A 24,310-nucleotide genomic window follows, 5' to 3' on the forward strand; every position below is an offset into this window, starting at 1 on the left:
CTCTGCCACCATATCCACCCAGAAAGTTTTCCCATAAGTATATGGTTTGAGATAATTCTGACGTATCAGGTGCAGCACTGTCCTGCTTGTTCAGTGTAAAGCCTTTTTGATTCAACGCATTAAGATTTCAGAACTAACCAAATGTGTTTAAAACAAGAGCTTTCACATGCAGTATTTCAAGAGCATCAAGTAAACATTTCCTGCTTTGATGTTTATTAATACTCCAGAGATCAGATTAGCAGTTCCAGTGGGGGTTCTATCATAGCAGGCAAGCGTGAAAACACAAATGCTGTTTATTTAAGTGTTGTTAGAAACTCTAAACCAGGGGAATCATGCAGCCTTTCAGATGTCAGTGACCCAACTGTCCCAGCTGCTCTAGTCAACATAGTCAATTGAGAACAAAGCTGAAAATTTCAATCCAACATCAGGAAGGCCAGACAACCTAATTTTGCTCTAAAGCCGGCATGGGCAAACTTTGGCCTTCCCGGTGTTTTGGACTTCAACGCCCATAATTCCTAACAGAGACCACATAGTTTCTATTTCCAGTCATCCATGTCAGCATCTTTATTTCACTTAGACATGCCAACCTTTCTTTCAAGTTGATACTGTGAAGAATGCTGTAACCAAGAACCTAGTAACTAAACAATTTAGTTCATCAGCCCAAAAGCAGAAAAATAGTATCTGGAATGATCTGTTTTGTATATATGTTTGCCACAAGTAGCAAATGAAACAGATGGTATCACTCCCATGGGGAATATACAGCCTCCTAACCACTCATTTTAAAAGTAATCCAACAACTGCAGTACAATGATACTGAACTAAGTGTCCTCAAGCCTGTAGCTTCAGCAGCCTTACCAAATATGCAAAAGGGTATCAAGAAGCAGCTGCAAAGGGCATACAGAGTAAAGATGCACATGAACATTTACAGCTGAAAAGGGTCAGTAGAAATCTTGGCTTTCTTGCATTAATATTTGATTTGATCTACACACTAGCCAAGTCATCATAATGCAGAGTTGAAAGTATGATCCAGTTATGGAAAAGTAAATAACAAATGCTGCATGCCCTACATGACATGCCTAATTTGAGTATCAGGTCACTCCACACTACTAACAAGACAAACCTTTGTCAAACAGCTGTTATGATCAGAAAACCGCTAGCTATTCAAAGCTCATGGAACATACCCAAATACCAGCTAAATTATACATGTTTTAAAGAGGCAACTTTTGGAAAATGGAGTGCTACTGTTTTAAAGAATTAATTTACTTTCAAAGAGGTTGTTATGTTTCTGTTTTACCAACTTAAAAAAATCAATTCAAGACAGACAAGAGATATAAACTTAGACACAGAACTGACATAATGACATTTGTTAAATACCAGACTTCTTTAGAATAGATGGGGCAATCTGTACCTTCCAGATGTTGTTGGTTTGCCACTCCAACCATTCCTTACTATCAGCTATCCTTGTGGGAAGTACAGTCCAAATATTTGGAAGTCAACACAATGCCCATTTTTACTTTAGAATATGACTGAACTGCTTGTGACATACTAGCCATATATGGTACCACAGTGTACGTATGGTGGCCAACTCTCCACAAAAGTCAACATTGACACTGAAATGTCAACATTGCCTCCAAAAAATCTTGCAAATCTCTTGGGAAGACAGGCAGACAAATATCAGTGTGCAGGAAGAAGCAAAGACCACCAGAACTGAAGCGATGCTCCTACACCACCAACTCCGCTGAACTAGTGATCCGAATGCACATCATCATCTCTCAAAGCAGTTACTATACTCCCAACTCAAGAACAGAAAACAGAATGTTGGTGGACAGGAAAAGAGATTTAAAGATGGGCTTAAAGCTAGCCTTAAAAACTGTGGCATAGACACTGAGAACTGGGAAGCCCTGGCCCTTGAGTGCTCTAGCTGGAGGTCAGCTGTGACCAGCATTGCTGTGGAATTTGAAGAGGCATGAATGGAGGGTGAAAGGGAGAAACATACTAAGAGGAAGGTTCGTCAAGCCAACCCTGACCGGAACCAACTTCCACCTGGAAACCAATATTCCCACTGTGGAAGAACATGTGGGTCAAGAATAGGGCTCTACAGTCACCTATGTATTCACCACTAAGACCCTACACTTGGAAGGCCATCACACTTGGACAATGAGGGATAGCCTAAGTAAGTAAGTAAAGTATGCTACCACAGTAACTTCTTGATAAACTTTCTGTTTTGCTACTTGCCTAAGACTACAAAGATAGTGACATTATTAATTCCTTGCCCAGCATGTATGAATTGGTGTGGCAAGTTATATATCCACAGCTACAGAATCTACACATTTGCATATTAGATTCAAATTTAGTCACTAAAAAGTAAACCTGTACTAATCAATGAAACTTAAGTTCAGCATGCTTAATAAGTCCCATGTATTTTGATAGTTCTGTTTCTATGGCTCCGTTTGTGAATCAATCTGGATCCAATTATATGTAACACTTAGGAATTTAGTGGTACATTAATTACTCCATTACTTGAAAAGTATGCAGTTACAGAGGAAGAGTCAGTCTACTTCGAGTGTGCATTGCTTTTGCATTTATTCACTTATAAATCTGTTCTGTCTCATTTCAGTATTAGACTGTTTAATTTGTACAAACATTCATAACTAAATATTTTCACATCCAAGTAAGTTTATAAACATATACTATTCAAATAGAATTCTGACATGTTTGAGCCCAGAATTGCAATAGGTCAGCAAATGCCAGCAGATAATTTAATTTCTATCCACACATTTGTCCTAGAGGTGCTGATTGGGTCAGCTCATACAGGAATTTGCAAACAAGTCATGGTAGCCATTCTCCTACATGTTCTCTAATACTTTGCACTATATCAAAACAATAAATTACACAGAGCATTCTAAAAGTGCTATATAAGTAACCAAGAATGAAGTATATGATTTTGTAAATAGAATGTGGAACCAGGGAGAGGAAAATATGTGGTATCTACGTTGCTCATTTTTATTCCCTACTGTAAACAGTTCTTCAAGACATCTTTGGGTCCACTGTTTCATGGGTTTTCTACATACCAAGTGAAAGTGCTTATATTCCAGTTCCTACATCAACATTCCTTAAACAGGGAGTTGACAAACTCCCTTGAAAAATAGGTAGAAAAAAGGTATTGCCAGCTTATCTGCCAATTCAGCAAACTTCTATATTCCAAACAGTGTAGAATGCAACATAGACGAGTTCTACCCTAAAATAGCCTCCATCTATTTTACTGCATTCCATGTGATCAAAAGCCAACAGGTTAACTCCATTCATTATGGATGTGATTCTAAAGACCACGTACTATTAGGTATGTCAAACAGAGAATTTCTGCAAGTTCCAACATCACAAAGGGCAACTGAGCAATTATATCGATGGTAACAAATGCAGTTCTTTTTAAGATGACTACGCCATTGCCAGTCTCACCTAGAGCCTGGAAATTGGTTTTTTCCAAGTTTAGCATTCATTACTATTTCTTTGCCATCTGATTTAGTCCAAGACTGCCATCACAGGGCCATTTTTATTCCTATTATATTGTCCAATAGAAAAGGAGATCTATCTAGTTTGTACTTACAATATAGTCAAAAGGACTTCGACTATACATGGAAATGTATCCATAGTAAATAAAAAACCTGAAACTGTGTCAATCAGCTTATATCAAAGTAGTATTAACAGTATCTAGCTCACGAAGGATGTTGACAGCCAGACATATGACTAGACATAGGGTAGAGCTAATACATTTGCAATTCAACATAATCTATAAAATTTTCAAGATTATGTCGATTTGAAATGACAAGACAAAAGCAAGGATGCAAAACTGAAATCTCCAATTCCAGGGACAAGAAAAGAGTGCAGAGAGTGATGAAAATACTATCAGAACTAACAATATACAAAGGAAACTGTTTACATTCATCACACATTCTTAAAATAAATAGTATAAAGTCTACCATATGCATTCCCTTACAGAGAAAGAAGGCGAACAAATGCTAGGGGGATAAAAGAGGGTTAAAATATATTCCAAAGAGCACTAGACCATGTGAAAAGGTGAAGCAGACAGCTCTGTGTATCTCTTAATTTTACTCAATGCAAAATATAATACTGGGCTTTAAATTTAATCTCTGAGACTTTCAGACTGTATTATAAAAAGATAATTTCACTTTCCTCCTGGAGATAGCCATCTGCATCAAGTCCCCCCCCCCCCCCAAAAAAAAAATAGAAGGCTCAGGACTCTATTTGTAATAAGAGGGAAAAACCTTGGTGTTTGGAATTAGAGTTTCATTTTAAATGTATTTACAGTAAACAAATTCCCTGGTTAAAATGGAAATCCTTAAAATGTATCCTTAAATGTACATGTATAGTGGAGGAAAGAATGGCAGATATGGCTTAACAAAATATGACAGCATATCCAAACCTCCCTGATCATCCTAATCTGAGACGCAGCTCACTGACAAACAAGTGGTAATACTTTCTGTCCTACTTGGTTCAGTAAAACTTGTTCATTCTGGGTTATGCTTACTGTTGCTGCCAGTATTGTCTGACTTCCATATGAGTTGTTTTAGGGCGAAGTATCTCCCATAACAGCCTTTCAATGTGGCTCTGGCTCTCGGAAGTACACTCGAAGCAAACACTAGCAATAGCAAATGCCAGCAGCTGTGAACTAATTAACAAGCAAAGCATAATCAATCCTCTCCAAGAGCCTACATCTCAGAAAACAGGGATAGACAGAATGATATAATAAGGTTACCAGACAAGCATAAATTGAGCGCAAGTAGATTTGCCAGCAATTGTACTGGCTGGCTCCAATGAATAATTGCAGACAGAACTAATACAAGAATTAGAGGGTTTTATCGATCCTTGTACTAGGACGAAATATCTTAAAGGCACAAGATCACATCTGATCTTGGAAACTACAGGATCAAATCTGGTTAGTTCTTGGATGAGAGATAGCCAATGTATATGAGGTGTTGGAGGCTATATTTTAGCGGGAGCTGGCAAAACCAACTCGGAGTGGAGTATTCCTTGCCTAAGAAAGTCCAATAAAATCTATGGGGTCATCATGTCAAGAGGAGACACATAAACAGGACCTTTTATTTCAAGGTGCTTTGAATGCGATTTTCCAGCTCCTTGGCAAGGGGTTGGACTGGATAGCCCAAGAGGTCTCTTCCAACTCTATGATTCTAAGCTATAGTTGCAAACATTTTAGCATTTAGAAACTAGATACAGGTGTGGTGGACACTCATTTAAAATACTAGTAGGTTGTTTGGGAGTTTGATCAATAGAAAAAGCCAATTTTTCTCACTAAAAAAGAGAGAAGGAATTGAAAGCAGATGGCAGTAAGCTTTCTCCTGTATTTCTTCTCTAGATTTCAATTTTCAGTGTTTTGCTCCAGTGCGCTATGTCAGACAATCTTGCCAACAGAGTATTAATGATATATTCTGTTGGGGTTTTCTTGCCCTTTAGACTCTAACCATTCATCAAGGCCACCTAAAAACATCATGTAATTTTCCATACAGAAAATAATCCCATGTAGGAAGAATTGAAAAGCTTCTTGCAGATTGAATAAAATTATGTAGGCCCAATATCCTAACAGATTCACACTTGAAAATGTTTTAAGGTATCAGGTAATCTAAGAAGAGAAAAACAAAATATTTTTAATTGACCAGGCAATACATTTAGTCATCCCTTTAGGTGTAATTTGTTTAGGTACAGTTACTGCTTAGTAGGATATGCCAAATCTATTGTAAATGAAAATGTAAAGTATGCCATTGATGGAGAATCCCCTTACTATGAATGCACTGACACTTTCAAAACAAATCTTCTGAGAATATACAAAGACTTTTGAAATCTAGTAAATCTGAGTTTATAACTTCTGGACAGGAATTCTGGGGCCTTCCAGGAGGTAAGAAAGAGTTGGAGGGAAGTCAATTGCCTAAGAGGAGGAGGGGGGCAGAGGGAAAAAGGGACAGGGCCCTCATTGGCCAAGTACCTGGGACGTCCCGGCTACTAATTCCACAGGACGCAGGACATTTTAAGGGAAATAAGCAACTGTCCCTTAAAATTCAGGATGCCTGGTTAGCCTGCCATTACAGGACAACTAAAGCTCACTGGAGGGAAAGATACTAGAGACAAAGTTGAAGTACTTTGGTCACATCATGAGGAGACAGGAAAGCCTAGAGAAGACAATTATACTGGGGAAAGTGGAAGGCAAAAGGAAGAGGGGCCGACCAAGGGCAAGATGGATGGATGGCATCCTTGAAGTGACTGGACTGACCTTGAGGGAGCTGGGGGTGGTAACGGCCGACAGGGAGCTCTGGCGTGGGCTGGTCCATGAGGTCACGAAGAGTCGGAGACGACTGAACGAATGAACAACAACAAAGCCTGAACACAGAAACACATTTCCTAATTAACAGAAAATTTGATTTAAACCTCTGTTGTTGTCATTAACTAGGGTCAAGTCAACTTCAACTTCTAGTGATGGTATGAGTGAGAGGCCTCCTAGATCTCTAGATCACCCTGTTATCAATAGCTCCGCTAAGTGAAGTCATATGTATGTGTGCACATTCTTTAACTTTAAACTAGTTAGGCAGCATGAATTTTAAGAAAGTGAATGATTTGTTTTCTATTTTTATTGTCTTTAATGTTGTTAGTCATCCTGGAAGTATGCATTTGTGTTGAAGTCACAGAATATAATTTATGTAAATAAATAAGCTTGGTTACTCAACTTGTGTGTCTATGCCCATCTCCATTTACAGTCTTGTAGTTAAAAACAGATTTTGCTTCTTAGCGTGCATAGGGCTTTTCAGCAGTTTTTAAAATTTATGCCAATTTAGAATCCGAACGATATCTGTTTCCAACATATTGCAGATGGCACTTACTATACAAAAAACATAAGTAGTTATTTCTTCTATAACTTTGAAGGCAGGTGATCAAATTGCGCAGCATTTTGTTTCTATATAGTGTTTAGCATGTAAAAATGAGTGTAGTGTGGAAGTACCATGAAAGATAAGAAATAGGAGAGTTTTTATTCCAAAGATAATAATTATTATGTTCTTTCTAGCATTACACTAGACTAAGGCAAATATGCACCATCTTTTAAAATAATGGAGCATTCGCTGCTAGAAATATTGTAAATTCATGCAAAGTAAATAAATAATGCATCACATCCCAGAAATGGCATTTTAGCCACATGTGTTTATCGAAATGACATTGGTGTCATAAGACATAGTTCTAGGGGCTGTTTTGTATTAACACTAGACAAATATACTCTTAAAAACTGTGGCTTGTGTCTACACAAGGACACCCGGCTGAAAGATGTGTCTGAGAAGTAGGATGGAAGTGGAACCCCAAACAGGAATCTCACAAAATGGAATCACTTTCTTGGAATCAGTCCGACCAACAGAAAATTTCAGGGAGATTAAACAGCATCTTGTGATCTCCACAATTTCAAAATTATTCCACTTTTGCCACAGTGAACACTTTCCAAAGAATAAAAAAAATTAAGTAGATACAGTAGAATCAAAATGGGACAAAGAAATACAAGATTAAAAGTAGCCAGACCCTTGAGGGGAGGGATTGATAAAGCTCCAGTATATTAACTGCTAAGAATAGCATTCAAACTGAAATTGGTTTTATACCAAGCTATTTTACTCTATGTATAGTCATACTGAAACACAGGAAACATGATTGTTGAGATCTGTAAGTATGCACCAACAACATGGACAATAGGATAACTGAACTGATTAAAATCAATATATATAAAAACTTGGGAGTCAAATATTTGAATTTTGCAATATCAAATTCATACTTTTCTCACTGTTATATATGTGATTCTTTGGAGTATCAATTAGCCATCACCAACATTCACAGTTTATATCAGACCGATACATTGTGCCATGCAAATTTCTGCCTGAAGACCCTCTGAGGCTTCAAAGATTGCCCACCTCCACTCCAAAAACAAAAACAAAAAAAACAACCCCCCAAACCAAGAAGTCTGGGTTCAAAAAAGAGACACTAAATACTGAAGGGCAGTTCTTGAAAGCTATAGAGTTTTAGCAATATATACAAATGAACCTGGTTTGTAGTACTAATATAATACAGTGATTCTTAAGTTATGGAATTGATGATTTAAGGAATGCAGGGAATCAAGAAAGATACTAGTTAGATATGTGCTGAGTTATACCTCATGTTATCCAAAACTGGAGTGAATTTAATGTCCCCCAAATAGCATAACTGCTTATCTTCATTGAAATTGTGGATAACGCTTCCCACTTCTTCCCACTGCATCCTACAAGCAGAAGTATAATGGCTGAAAACATCATCAGAATTTTGCTGTTGGGGGAGAATAGCAAGATTCTACCCTGTGAGCATGACTTTTAGAGTGCTTTCTCTCAATGATGTTTACGTTTTTTTGGTTATTGTACCTGTGGAATACAAAGATCCAACTGGACCAGCGTATGCTGGGGTGGCCAAAGTGCAACTCCAGTACTGTGTTTGGAGTGCTTGACCTCTCCCTGTTGCCGAGAGTCTACTCTTCTAGGACAAACAAAATACCATAAGGAAAACAATTATTAAATAAATAAAAATCCTAGCTCCGATTCATAAATAGCTCATTACCTTTGTATCCCTGCAGTTAACCAGAAACAACACTAATATATATTCAGAAACATTTTGCAGATCTTGGCTTTTTCATGGCCTTTTCCTTCAGTACTCTCATACTGTGCATCGGATGTATATCAATGCACATGATAATTAAAATATTTAACATAACCGAACAGCCATTTTTATTTATTAAGCAGCAACAGCTATCTAATCAAGTAAACCTCGCCTAAATGAATTACACAAAAAGTGAATTTGCATTTTAAAAGCTAGAAGACATTCAATTATCCATATGAATCATTTTATGACTCTATCATCATACTGCATTTAAGCTCAACAGCTGCTGTGTGTTTTCTAATTGGAATTTTATAGTGGAATTTATATGTCACAGTTTAAGTCACATTACATACATACTGAAGAGTGAAACCTAAAAATTATTTTAAATTACTGACCTCCAAACTAAATCAATTAACTTATTCTTAAACAATTTATACTTTCTCTCACAGAAATATTAATCACTGTTCATTTTTCTAATCACTGGCATTTTCAAACACTTATGAATTTATTGGATATCATATGTCCTCATTACAAGTCTATGTGTTCTCCCATCCCCTTGTACACAGCTATTCCTTCCCTCTTTTCTTGGTGTAAGGAAAAGACCATCTTTCTCACAGCTAAGGGTGAATCAACATGCATAAAGAGGAAGAAGTGCATATCAGCCTAAGATCCAACTCCACTCATTCATATAATAACAAACCAGTGTTTGACGAGATGTCTTAACCATCTCTTTGACTAGCACTAAAATTGGCCTTTCCATCAGAAAACTGGAAAACAGCCAATGCACCATTCCAATTATTTATTTTATTTTATTTATGTAATTTATATACCTCTTTTCTCAACCCCTGGAGGGACTCAAAGCAGCTCACAACAGAGTAAATGGCAAAATTAAATGCATTACAAAATGCATCACATAACTAAAATAACATATAGTGATAGATTAAACCAATAAACTATAAAACATCAGACATATACAAACATAAATCATAAAACATTTGACATTGCACCAATCCTGAAGTTATTTTGGCTACTTCATCTCACTCCCCAAATGCTTGCTTTAAACACCATGTTTTTAGTAGTTTCCTAAATGCCAGGAAGGAGGGGGCCAATCCAATCTCATTGGGGAGGAAGTTCCACAGCTGAGGGGGCCACCACCGAGAAGGCCCTGTCTCTCGCCCCCACCAGTCACGCCTGCGAGGGCGGCAGGACCAAGAGCAGGACCTCCTCAGCTGATCTTAGTGTTATTGTTTTATAGTTCTGTTTGATTTTAATTGCTTGTATTGTTGTTGTTATAGCTTGTATTGTTGTATTATGAGCTCGGCCTCATGTAAGCCGCACCGAGTCCCTTGGGGAGATGGTAGCGGAGTATAAATAAAGTTTATTATTATTATTATTATTATTATACTCTAACTGGCTCATAAAGAAAGATACGTTCAGATAGGTAAGCTGGACCGGAACCGTTTAGGGATTTACAGGCTAAAGCCAAAACTTTGAATTGTGCTCGGTAGCAAACCAGCAGCCAGTGGAGCTGGATCAGTAGGAGGGGTTGTATGCTCCCTGAGTATCACTCCAGTTAGAAACCTGGCTGCCGCCCTGAAGCTTCTGAACAGACTTCAAAGGCAACCCCATGTACAGTGTGTTGTAGTCGTCTATTTGAGATGTAATGGGAAGATTGACCACCGTGGCCAAGTCTGACTTCCCAAGGTATGCAAGCAGCTGGCACACAAGTTTTAGTTGTCTATATGGACCTCATTGTTAAGATTATTATTGGGTATAAAGAACAGGGATGGGAATTATGCAATTTGTCAGGTGTTTTTGAGCTGCAAACTTCTAGTCCTTGTCCGACTGAGCTGATGGGACTTGCAATGTGGCTTGATATCTAGAACTCCAGATTATCCCCATTCCAATACACAGAGAAGAGAAAAAAAGCAAATATTTCTGAAGTAATGCAAAATATGAACCAATCCATCCCAGTTGGTGCGGCATGCACTAACACCTGCTGTTGGGGCACTCCACTCCACCCCTATGCTCTAGCTCTCTTTCAGCCTCCTAACATCCATTTAAAAATTAAGTTGTTGTTGTTGTTTATTTGTTCCATTGCTTCTGACTCTTTGTGACCTCATGGACCAGTCCACGTCAAAACTCCCTGTCAGTCATTGCCACCCCCAGCTCCTTCAAGGTCAAGCCAGTCACTTCAAGGATACCATCCATCCATCTTGTCCTTGGTTAGCCCCTCTTCCTTTTTCCTTCAATTTCCTCCAGCATTATCTTCTCCAAGCTTTCCTGTCTTCTCAAAAATTAAAAGAAATAAAATATGTTGAAGGGGGGAGCCATGTAGGTCCTGAGAATTTGGCACTACAAAGCTGTCACCATTGAGGAGAACAGATGTATACAATGAGTTTAGTGAAGAGTTCCAAGCAGAGAAATGGACTATGTCCCAGAGCATGTTGTGTGTGAAAACATAAAACACAAAGTGAGTGTCTACTGAATGGGCTACTTCCCATTCATTGGAATTCTCAAGCAGCAGTGGAAAGTAATGTCATCCAAGGTGGTACAACCCTTCATCAAAACAATGCATATTTTCCCATAATCACTTCTCCCCAAGCTTCCCTTTTCTTCAGTAGGTTAGACATAAGCCCTCATGAACAGGATCTGAGCAAAAATCTAAAAGAGATTTTAAACCAGACTGACAAAGAATAGTTAGTTTTAATAACTGACAGCATAATGACACAGCTGACTACTCAAGAGTAGCTATATTTTAGTTTAGTTATACACTTAGACTCTTTTTAGCACAACAAGACATTTCAACATTAGTGCATACTAAGAGCTATTCAATTAAACTGAAATTTTGAAAGATTTTTTTAACTCAAGGAGAAGCATTAAACCAGTGTTTCTCTACCTGGGAATCACAAGGGGGTGTCAGAGGGGTCCTCAAAGACCATTAGAAACCACAGTATTTTCTGTTGGTCATGGGGGTTCTGTGTGGGACGTTTGGCCCAATTCTATTGTTGGTAGGGTTCAGAATGTTTTTTAGTTGTAGGTGAACTAGAAATCCCAGAAACTACAACTCCCAAATGTCAAGTCTATTTTCCCCAAACTCCACCAGTGTCCACATATGGGCATGTTGAGTATTCATGCCAAGTTTGGTCCCGATCCATCATTGTTTGAATCCACAGTACTCTCAGGATGTAGGTGAGCCCCAACTCCAAAACACAAGGTCAATGCCCACCAAACCCTAAGAAAATAATACTAAGAATACTAAGAAAATAATATTTGATATGTATCTGCAATAAAAGCACACCGGAAAAAAACCATCCATAAGCACTGTTAATTTAACAAGCTTTTAAATGTTTTCTTTTTCCAATAAGGTAAATTTATTTTAACTTTATAACACTAGAGAAAAAATACACTTAAAATCCGGTTTCTGCCTCCCACAGAATTCTGGGATTTGTAGATTAGGGGGGCGCCTTTAACAGCCTCACTAAACTACAAACTCCAGAATTCTGCAGGAGGCACAAACTGGATTTTAAGTGGATTTTTTTCTCTAGTGTGATGAAGTAGTGAAGTCAAATCTTGCAGCCAAAGTCATAGAATCATAGAGTTGGAAGAGACCTCATGGGCCATCCAGTCCAACCACCTGCCAAGAAGCAGGAATATTGCATTCAAATCACCCCTGACAGATGGCCATCCAGCCTCTGTTTAAAAGCTTCCAAAGAAGGAGCCTCCACCACACTCTGGGGCAGAGAGTTCCACTGCTGAATGGCTCTCAGTCTTATAGTAACCCAACCTACTGAATACTGATTTTAAACCAACCTGTACTTGACACATTCAAATAGTCTCCTATAGTTTCCATCATTTAATTGAAAGAACTGAGAATATACCCAAATCCAGAAATATGCTATTTCAGTACAAAACATAAAGCCAGCAAGCCTGGCTGCAGCCCTGCAATAAAATTACAGTTCATTATATCCTGCCCTCTAAGACCTTTCATTGGACATGACAAAACTCTGTTCTGTTAACTTGTTCTACATTTAGAACATTAGCAAAAGGTTATCAGCAAGTTTATGGCATTAGCTACTGTGGTAAATGAAAGAAGTCTGCTTACATGAACAATTATGATGAGATAACACCCGAATTTATTTTTATCTCTTGAAGATGTAAACAATCAGAGGTTAAAAATGATCTGAAAATGAGAGTCAACAACCCACCTTTCCACAATAATCATATCTAATGCAGAATATTCAGAAATATGAGCCTGGATTAATAGAACTTGTGCCTGAAGCATTTGCATTGGGGGGGGGGGGGGTTGTTAATGAATGGTAGGATATTGCCCCGAGTATGGCTTCTTTGCATAAATTACACCCACATGCAATATTTCTTCACTATCTTCAGGCCAAATATAAAGAAAACAGAATTCCTTTGATGAGAAGCTCTTATTACAGCTTTCTTGTAATACACAGGCTGCAGAGTGATATTCATGGGATATTGGAGTAAATGGAAGAATCCCTTACACAGCAGTGATCCTATTCCCTTCTATTCACACTACAGTCAAACTCTTACTTGCAAGAACTCATTTCAAAAATTAGAAAATTACTAACTTGACTTCAGAAGCAGTGGCTAGATTAATGAACCCACTAACGTACAAATTTGAGAACAGATAATACTGCATTATTTTTAGTGAAGCGGAAGATTAGTCACCAAACCACAAACACTACCACAGATATAGTTCAACATCACTCTGCTCAGTTGTAAAGCTATATACACTAGTAAGCTCCCAAAATAAGTTATTAATACTGAATGCAAATGGGGATTTTCATGCAAGGTTTGCAGACAACACAGCAGTGGATACTGTTCGCTTATTCCCTCAATGGATTGTTGCAACAATAACATACCAAGGCATTTGACAGCTTTTCTAGACACACAAGGAGGTTAATATGAATCAGTTGTGTTTTCAGGATTATAAAGTAGTCAGATTTAGCTTCTGCTCAGAGATGCTAGCAGGCAGCTTACATAGCTGCACAAATGCAACGTTTTAACAAACAGACTGCAGTAATTGAGAGAAGCCAGAAAGCACAAGATTTTTGCCCTGGCAGACTATTTGCAACTTCTTTTTTTGACACACATTTTTGTCCAAAGTGCATGTATAAAAAATTCATAAACTGTGATACAGATGTAGTTCCCCCAATACATTCCCTTGCATCAAAGCAATTTTTTACATGTGTACGTATCTGCCTGCAAGTTGCGTGTTGCCTTACGACAGTGTATCCACCACCTTAAATACAAACAAACCCTGCAGATTTGGTCTTAAATAAAGTACTGGTTGTCTAACCATCTGAAACACACTTAACAAATTAAGACATAGATCATTCTTTTTCATTGCAAAATATTAAGCCATACAATTTAAGGCAAATAACCCAATCCTGACACTTCAAGTCAACTTCACAATATTCATCATGGTCACAGTCAGTGTGGGCTACAGTGGTTTGGACTTTGGTCACCACAGTGCAAATCCCATAGAAACCCACTGCATGACCTTGGGCAAGTCACACTCTCTCAGCTTCAGAGGGTGGCAAAGACAAACACCCTCTGAACAAATCTTGTGGTATGTTTGCCTCAGGGTCGCCATAAGTCAGTGCCAACCCAAGGCACACAACTATAATCATAACAATATCCATTTCTGTAACAATCGAGAACTAGGCAGTACCAAATAATTGCAATTATTTTCCCTTTAGTCCAGGTATGGGCAAACTTCGCCCCTCCAAGTGTTTTGGACTTCAACTCCCACAATTCCTAACAGCCAGTAGGGCCTGGAGGGCCGAAGTTTGCCTATTCCTGCTTTAGTCTGATCCAACCTAACACTGCACAGGTAAATGAACTGCTGTTAACCATTAAAGGCCAGGAGACTGCAGTATTTCAAGGCAGCAACACACTCCCAGCTTTCCTACTATGGCAATATTTCATCTCAGATAGCATTAAATGTTCTGTCTTTGAAGCATGCAACATACATTATTTTATAGGGTGGTGGGAAAGATGGGGTTTCCCTGTGAGTATAAAGACATTCTAGCTGCTCTGCAGCCTGCGGTTTTTTTTTAAACCACTGCTCAGCAAAATGCATCCAGCCTGAACAGCAGCAAAGCCATTAGTTCTGGGGTAAAATGCTCAGCTCCCTCCATTAATCTAGTATTGCCCACTGTCAACTACATCCCAGACATCCTATTAAGAATGGCATTTGTTGTAGTTACTCAGCCCCACTGTCTCGGAGAGAGAAGTACCAAACAATAGGATGTAAAGATAAGCGCTTGCTATATAATACGACTAAGGTTTATCACATCTAGCACTGTGAAATACCTTCAGTCAGATGCTACTGGCAAAGTCTTTCTCTGTTGTGTATAGTCTGTGTCTGGCATTTAAGGAAAATTCATCTCCATTTAGTCATCATTGCTAATAACCAAGACTCAACAATCACCAAGTTCCTAACATTAAACGCTAAAGGAAAAATGCACTCACAGAACCCAACATGAAAGAAAGGGGAACATAAGAGAGAAAGAATACTTCTCACCTTCTTCTGCTATGATCACCTCTGAAGTTATGTATCCAAGGGCACATGTATCCCACACCAAAACACTCATAATTTGCACCCTTTTCTTATCCATCAACACTAACCAGTGCCTTGATGGGGAACTTATAGAATCAGAGATGGAAGAGACCTCGCGGGCCATCCAGTCCAACCTCCTGCCAAAGAGCAGGAAAATCACATTCAAAGCACCCCCCGACAGATGGCCATCCAGCCTCTGTTCAGACTTTTATGTCTGAACCTACCCCCCGCTGCCCAATAATCAGCCAGAACTCTATAGAAAAGAAAGCACACATGAGACAGAAGGCGTGTGTTGGGGAGGAAGAGGGGAAAGCAGTGTGTGCACACCCGGGTGGGAGTGCCAAGCCTCTTGTCCAAGCTTGTACAGGTTGAGCATCCCTTCAAAATCCGAAATCATCCACAGGGGGTGAATGAGGTAGTGACACCTTTGCTTTCAATATACACAAACTTTATTTCATGCATAAAAGTATTAAATTACGTTCAAGCTATGTGTACAAGGTGCGTATGAAACATAAAATTAATTTTGTTTCTGGGCTTGGTTGGATCCTATCTCTGAGTCCCTTTAGAGAGAGGGGACAGGTTATAAATAATAATTATTATTATCTCCAAGATATTGTCCATATATGCCAATGGGAGATTCCTAAATAAAAAAAAACCCCTCTAATACAGATATGGGCAAACTTTGGCCCTCCAGGTGTTTTGGACTTCAACTCTCATAATTCCTAACAGCCGAACAGTTTTTAAAATAGTGTTTTTTATCGGTAGGTTTTTAATATAAATGTTATTGTATTACCAATGTTTAATTTTTTATGTTTTATGTCTAAATATTATTTTATGTTTACATTTTAATTTGGTACGGTTAATTTGTAGTTGTATGTTATGGTCTTGCGATTATCTTTTGGTTTTCACATGTACGTACAGCATTGAATTTTGCTTTTATAATGTTCGAAACTGCTTTGAGTTCCCTTAAGGGGGAGAAAAGTGGTTTATAAATATAGCAAATAAATAAAATAATAAATTTCAAATAACAAACATTCAACCTGTGATGGGCCTGCAGAGGTACCAATAACAATAATAATAATAATAATAATAATAATAATAATAATAATCTTTATTTATATACTGCCCTATCTCCCCTAGGGGACTCAGAACGGTTTCCACATATGCAAAATACTAAACACATACAATGTGAAACATAGAACATAAGCATAAACTATTAACACAACATATATATTAAAACCAATTTAAAAATCAATTCTGCTCTTTTCTTTCGTGCAAGGTAAGCTACTAGGGGCCAAAATTCAGATAAAAGGCTTAAGCTATTGGTCAGGCTATGGGGACCCCAGGTTGAGAACCACTGGGCTAGGCTGAAACTAGGGCAGAGAAAAGGGAGGCATGGGGCCGACAGAATGCTACAGTGCAGGAGCGGGTCTCAGCAATGGTCATACTGGGGGGCCAAGGGCCACTAATGTCCAGGGCCTATTAAAGAACTATTTAAAGGGTCTGGGCCGGAAGAAAAGGACATAAATAAAGTATTACTATTACTGTTGTTTTTGTTGTTATCTCCAAGATGTTGTCCATATATGCCAATGGGGGGGGGGCATTCCAAAATTTAAAAAAACTTATAATGGGCATGGGCAAACTTTGGCCCTCCAGGTGTTTTGGACTTCAACTCCCATAATTCCTAACAGCCTACTGTAGGGCTCAAATATCAAGGGATTGGATCTGGATGGCCTTTGTGAATCTCTTTTATGAAAACAAAGCAAGAAAAGTAGAGTATGTATAAACAAATGCAACAATAGCAACAATAATCGAAAATGCTTCTAATCCCAAGTATTTCAGATAAGGACGAGCCTGCAGAGGTATGAAGAGAACTGGCAGAAGTGGGTAAATTGAAGTAAAATTAGGAATGGTGGAAGTCCTGGTGTAGAGGCTTTTAAGTACAGGCTGGATGGCCATCTGTCGGGAGTGTTTTGGAGATAGAATGGGGTAGAGTGGGCTGGATGGCCTCTGGGGGTCTGTTCCAACAGAAGTGGGTAAATTGAAGTGAATTAGGAATGGTGGAAATTCCAAACACCTGGAGAGATGAAGTTTGCCCAGGCCTGGTGTAGAGGTTTTGAAGCAGGGGCTGGATGGCCATCTGTCAGGAGCGTTTTGGTGGGAGATCAGGGTTGGGTGGGCTGGATGACCTCTGGGGATCCCTTCCAACAAAAGTGAGTAAATTGAAATGAATTAGGAATGGTAGAAGTCCAGAAACACCTGGCGAAATGAAGTTTGCCCAGGACTGGTGTAGAGGCTTTGAAGCAGAGGGAGTGTTTTGGTGGGAGTGTTTTGGTGGTAGAGTGGGCTGGATGGCCTCTGGGGGTCTCTTCCAACAGAAGTGGGTAAATTGAGGTGAATTAGGAATTGTGGAAGTCCGAAACACCTGGAGAGATGAAGTTTGCCTAGGCCTGGTGTAGAGGTTTTGAAGCAGGGGCTGAATGGCCATCTGTCAGGAGCGTTTTGGTGGGAGATCAGGGTTGGGTGGGCTGGATGACTTTTGGGGGTCCCTTCCAACAGAAGTGGGTAAATTGAAGTGAACTAGGAATGGTGGAAATCCAAAACACCTGAAGTTTGCCCAAGCCTGGTGTAGAGGTTTTGAAGCAGGGGCTGGATGGCCATCTGTCAGGAGCATTTTGGTGGGAGATCAGGGTTGGGTGGGCTGGATGACCTCTGGGGGTCCCTTCCAACAGAAGTGGGTAAATTGATGTGAATTAGGAATGGTGGAAATCCAAAACAGCTAAAGTTTGCGCAAGCCTGGTGTAGAGGCTTTGAAACAGAGGCTGGATGGCCATCTGTTGAGAGTGTTTTCGTGGTAGAATAGGGTAGAGTGGGCTGGATGACCTCTGGTAGTCTCTTCCAACAAAAGTGGGTAAATTGAAATGAATTAGGGATTGTGGAAGTCCAAACACCTGGAGGGACAAAGTTTGCCCAGGCCTGGTGTAGATGCTTTAAAGTAGAGGCGGGATGGCCATCTGTCGGGAATGTTTTGGTGGCAGATCAGGGTTGGGTGGGCTGTATGCCCTCTGGGGCCTCTTCCAACTCCATGACATTGATCCCACTCATCCTGTCAAGGCTCAACCACGTTAAACCACCTCTGTGCTGACTCGCCCTTCAAGAATCCTCCCAAGACACAGATCTGTCATGAGAGAGAGAGGTCCCTCTTCCTTCAGCAACCCTCCCTCCCTCCTTCCTTCCTTCCCCGTCTTACCGAGTGGTTCACCCCCCACATGAGGACGCTGAGGAGCGGGTCGCTGGCCCGGAAGAGCTTGACTTTCTGGGCCACGAAGTGCTTCTTCTTGGTCTTGGTCTTGCTCGCCATGACGGACACGATGTTGCTGGGGGCCGCCATGGTGAGAGCAGCAGGAGGAGGAGGAAGCCAAGGCGGAAGGGGAAGGAAGGATTGAAGGAAGGAGGGGAAGGGCAGGCGCTATTGCGGCAAGAGGGCAGCGGCGGTGTGGGTGCCGCAGCGATTGCTGCTGCTTCTGCCACTGCAGGACAATGCCAAGCGCATCCTGGCCTGGCCGCCTGCGCCGCCGCGCGCCGAATATGGCCCCGCGCGCCGCCTCCGCCTCCTCCCCGCACAGGCCACGCCCCCTCTCCTCCCTCCCTCCCTTCGCCCCGCCCACTCACTCACCCACCCTCCCTCCCCGCCCTCTGAGCAGGAACACTTCGTTTTGTGTGAGCATGCGCGCTAAGTCCCTCTTCCCTTTTAACGCATGCGCAACAGGAGTGTGCAGTTTCTTCCACTAACTACCCTACACTCTTATTTTCACAGACGGGCTCTAGCTCGCTACGAGCATGCGCACTAAGGGGATTTGAAGTCTCCTCCCGTCCTCGCTCTGAGCATGCGCACTAAGGGGATTTGAAGTCTCTTCCCGTGCTCGCTCTGAGCATGCGTGACAAAAAGAATGTGCCGGCTCTTCCCTCTCACCATAGACCCCCTCTTGGCGCAGTGGGTCAAACTCTTGTGCCTGCAGGACTGAAGACCGACAGGTCACAGGTTCGAATCCCGGGGGGAGCGTGGATGAATCATAGAATCAAAGAGTTGGAAGAGACCTCATGGGCCATCCAGTCCAACCCCCTTCTGCCAAGGAGCAGGAATATTGCATTCAAATCACCCCTGACAGATGGCCATCCAGCCTCTGTTTAAAAGCTTCCAAAGAAGGAGCCTCCACCACACTCCGGGGCAGAGAGTTCCACTGCTGAACGGCTCTCACAGTCAGGAAGTTCTTCCTCGTGTTCAGATGGAATCTTCTTTCCTGTAGTTTGAAGCCATTGTTCCATAGTGTCCTAGTCTCCAGGGAAGCAGAAAACAAGCTTACTCCCTCCTCCCTGTGGCTTCCTCTCACATATTTATACATGGCTATCATATCCCCTCTCAGCCTTCTCTTCTTCAGGCTAAACATGCCCAGCTCCTTAAGCCGCTCGGATGAGCTCCTTCTGTCAGCTCCAGCTCCCCATACGGCAGTGGTTCTCAACCTTCCTAATTTTTTTTTAGTCGTGTCAGGAGTGACTCCTGGTGTGAGAGAATTGGCCGTCTGCAAGGACGTTGCCCAGGGGACGCCTGGATGATTTGATGTTTTTATCATCCTTGGGGGAGGCTTCTCTCATGTCCCCGCATGAGGAGCTGGAGCTGATAGAGGGAGCTCATCCGCCTCTCCCTGGATTCGACCCTGCGACCTGTCGGTCTTCAGTCCTGCCAGCACAGGAGTTTAACCCACTGCGCCACCAGGGGCTCCCAACCTTCCTAATGCCATGACCCCTTAATACAGTTCCTCTTGTTGTGGTGGCCCCCAATCATAAAATTATTTTCATTGCTACTTTCTAACTGTAATTTTGCGAATATTGTGAATTGTAACGTAAATTCCTGATATGCAAGGTGTATTCTCATTCACTGGACCAAATTTGACACAAATACCCGATACACCCCAATTTGAATACTGGTGGACTTCGGGGGGGGGGGGGAGTTGATTTTTGTCATTTGGGAGTTGTAGTTGCTGGGATTTATAGTTAACCTACAATCAAAGAGCATTTTGTACTCCACCAATGATGGAATTGAACCAATCTTGGCACACAGAACTTCCATGACTAACATAAAATACTACAAGAGCTTGATGGGCATTGACCTTGAGTTTTGGAATTGTAGTTCACCTATATCCAAAGAACACTGTGGAATCAAACAATGATGGATCTGAACCAAACTTGGCACAAATATTCAATATACCCAAATGTGAACACTATTTAGAGAAAATAGACCTTGACATTTGGGAGTTGTAGTTGCTGGGATTTATAGTTTACCTGCAATCAAAGGGAATTCTGAATCCCACAAACGATAGATTTGGGTCAAATTTCCCAAACAGAACCCCCATGACCAACAGAAAATACTGTGTTTTCTGATGTTTTTTGGTGACCCCTCTGACACCCCCTTGCGACCCCCCCCCCGGGGTCCCGACCCCCAGGTTGAGAAACACTTCCATATGGGGACACGAGAGAAGCCTCTCACAAGGATGGGTAAAACATCAAAAACATCCGAGCGTCCCCTGGGCAGTTTCTTAAGTGACTCCTGACATGAAAAACTAATGGCGACCCTATGGCAAACTTATTGTGTGTTTTTGGGGGTGGGTGGGTGAGTTTGCTCAGAGGAAATTTGTCACTGCCTTCTTCTGAGGTTGAGAGAGTGTGGCTTGCCCAAAATCACCCAATAGGTTTCCATGGGCAAGGAGATTTGAACTCCTGAAGTCCTTGTGTGGTCTCTTTATAAACTGAAACTCTCCAAATGCCCTTGGCCAACAACCAAATAAATTGTGAGATTTGAGGAATTATAATCCAGAATCAGCGTGTTAATGACTCGGTGTGTTAATGACTCATAAAAGTGCTCCACAGTACCCAAAAAGTGCATGCAGATAACTCTGTTGCTTTTGAATGTTTCATCATCATCATTGCTGCATGCACTTACCTTGTCTCATTTGATTACCGCAGATGAAATAGATAATGCTTATACATTCTTCTTGTTGCATCTCCTTACTTCCCTTTCCATTTCCGTCATAGAGATCTCCTGTTTTGGGTTCATCAGTACGCTGACCTACGTTTTGAATCAGCTCCCATGTTCCCAGCTCAGATGTGTCTTGGCGTCTGATGCTAGCTCCAGTTTTCTTGCTCTTTGTACTGAAACAGGCACGTCAACATCTCGGTTTGGGGCTCCTGCCAGAAAAAACATTTTCATCTTAAGGAGCCTTTATATCGCTCATCAAAGATGTTCCTCCCACACCTAATATATTCCAGGCCATGGCTGTAGTTCTTATTATTTGTTGTTGATGAATTCTTTTATATTAGTAAGATGTTAGGGCTGCATATCCTAACTAGGCAGAAAGCACAATTGAAATCAATGGTTATCTTTGGAACAAGGTATAGTTAAGAATTTCTTTTTGTAAAGCACTACCTATCTTTGGAAAAACTGGACATTTTTATAAGCTCTTTTTGTTGTTTATTCGTTCAGTCATTTACAACTCTTCGTGACCTCATGGACCAGTCCACGCCAAAGCTCCCTGTCGGAGGTGGCCACCCCCAGCTCCTTCAAGGCCAAGCCAGTCACTTCAAGGATAACAACCACCTTGCCCTTGGTTGGACCTTCTTCCTTTGTCCTTCAATTTTCTCCAGCATCATTAATTTTTCCAAGCTTTCCTGTCTTCTCATTATGTGGTCAAACTTTGCCTCTAATATCCTTCCCTTCAGTGAGGGAGTTTCCTGGAGTATGGACTGGTTTGATCTTCTTGTGGTCCAAGGCACTCTCAGAATTTTCCTCCAACACCACAGTTCAAAAGTGTCAACCTTCCTTTGCTCAGCCTTCCTTATGGCCCTTACAAATCAGAAAATATGGGTGCTATGCACTGCAGCTACAGTAGAGTCTTGCTTATCCAACCTTCACTTATCCAACATTCTGTATTATCCAAAAGTGTCTGCCTCCTGCTTGGATCCACAGGTGCGGGAAGTGGAGTGTATATTTACCTGTGGAATAATGTCCAGAGTCGCAGAAAGAAAGAACCCTTGTCTGTTTTGGTGCTAATGTCCTAAATACAGTAATTACTACATAATGTTACCATGTATTGAACTGCTTTTTCTGTCAATTTGTTGTAAAACATGATGTTTTGGTTCTTAATTTTTAAAATCATTGCACAATTTGATATTTAATAGGCTTTTCCTTAATCCCTCCTTATTATCCAACATTTTCACTTATCCAATGTTCTGCTGGCCCGTTTATGTTGGATAAGAGAGATTCTACTATATCTTTAATCCAGAACACTTTATAGTGACCAACAGAAAACCTTATGAAATTCATGGGGTTGCCATAAATTGACAGGCAGTTGAAGGCACATATACACAGAGGGTGAAAATCTTGATATCATCTGATAGAGACTCAGTTCTTTGAAAATGAGCAGAAGCTTTGAGCATGTCATTTTGAAGGTTTACTCAGAAGTAAGACTGGCAGAAGCAAGATTTTTAAAAAGCAGCTTTGGGTTAAAATCCAAGAATGTTCTCCTCCAGAAGACTTCAGACGCTTCCAGTTTCTTTGAAACTAAGAAGGGCTTTACATCTGCAGCAAATAAAAGTACAACGTTGGATGCTACTGCTGCTGCTGGTATTTTGCCTGTGCATACTTCTTGTGTGGTTTCCCCCCGCCCCGCCCCCACCCCATCCCTTCCTACATTTGCAGTTGAAGTTGCTGCCAACACTTCCTCTGCAAGCCAGTAATAGGTCAGCTGTCAGGGATTGCAAACTGCAGAGGAAGTACATTTTTGCTGCTGAAGAAATTGCCGAGTCAATGCAACGGGCAATTCTATAATGTCTTTTGTCCCACGGCTGTTTGCGCTGCTTATGATGGAGTTCAGACTTTGCTTCAGAGAGTGACACTTAAAAGTGCAATCCTAGCCAACTGAGAAGCCAGTCCCATTGAACTGAATGGGATTTACTTTGAGTTCAATGTGTGCATTCCTCCTCCAGATACTTTCCTTCCAGTTCAGTTATGAAATTAGAGATGCCATGGTATGTCTAAGAGGAAGTACACTATGGGTGGTTGTTAGATGACTTACATCACTCACCCAGTCATCCATGTTGGTTGTTATAGAATTACTAGCTGTGCCCTGCCACGCGTTGCTGTGGCCTATAGTAAAACTTATCAAAGTTGAGGTAGATATCTGGACTATTATGAAAGAGAGGTCCCTACCTATTCCTTCCCCCTTTTCCTCACCCTTTCTCTCCTTTCTTCCTTCTCTACCTCTTTCTTTCTTTCCTTCTTTCACTACTTGGTTTCATCCTTCTCTCTTTCCTTCATTCCCTCCCCCTTTCTTCCTTTGCCTTTCTTCCCTCCCTGTTTGCTTCCTTCTTTCACTTTTTATTTCCTTTTATTTCACCACCATCATAACAATAACAATAATGCAATGCATTGCCTCCGGGACCTGACACCTCTCCCATTCCCCCTAAAAGGGTCTCATAGGAACAATAGCATAATAACAATAATAGAAATAACAACCTTTACCCGCCATGTGTTGCTGTGGCCAATCTTCCCTCTTTCTCTCCTTCTTTCCCTCCCTCCCTCCCTCCCTCCCTCCTTCCTTCCTTCCTTCCCATCTTTCCTTCTCCTCTTCTTTCTCTATCTCTTTCCTTCCTTCCCCCTTTTTCTTTCTCTTCTGCTGTCTCTCTTTTCTTTCCTTCCATCTTTCCTTTTCTTTCCTTTTCTTCTTCCTCTAACTTTCCTTCCTTCCCCCTTTTTCTTCACCTCCCTTTCTCTTTCTTCCTTCTTTCCTTCCTTCCTGTCTTTCCTAGATTTTGACAGGGCGGGAAGGGGCGGGGTGGGGTTTGGAGGTGGCCTGAAGTAAAAGGAGGTAAGATTGGGGCAGGGGAGTGATGGAGCGTGGGGTTGTGTGTGTGTGTGCGGCGGCGGGGGGAGTGATGGAGCCTGGGGTTGCATGTGTGTGTGCGGCGGTGGGGGGAGTG

The 24,310-nt window shown here is 41.0% G+C and overlaps 1 protein-coding gene across 1 annotated transcript in view; it reads right to left on the reverse strand.

Annotated features, from left to right (window-relative positions):
* The window catches only part of PIP4K2A (phosphatidylinositol-5-phosphate 4-kinase type 2 alpha), a 78,722-nt gene extending 59,835 nt beyond the window's left edge, over positions 1 to 18,887 (reverse strand). Inside the window, exon 1 of the mRNA XM_060782388.2 lies at positions 18,528 to 18,887. Coding sequence (XP_060638371.1) covers positions 18,528 to 18,668 — 141 coding nt within the window. The 5' untranslated portion in view covers positions 18,669 to 18,887. The remainder of the gene's footprint in view (positions 1 to 18,527) is intronic.
* Positions 18,888 to 24,310: the final 5,423 nt, after the last annotated feature.

The sequence above is a fragment of the Anolis sagrei genome, chromosome 6, assembly GCF_037176765.1.
Source record: "Anolis sagrei isolate rAnoSag1 chromosome 6, rAnoSag1.mat, whole genome shotgun sequence".
Lineage (NCBI taxonomy): Eukaryota > Metazoa > Chordata > Lepidosauria > Squamata > Dactyloidae > Anolis > Anolis sagrei.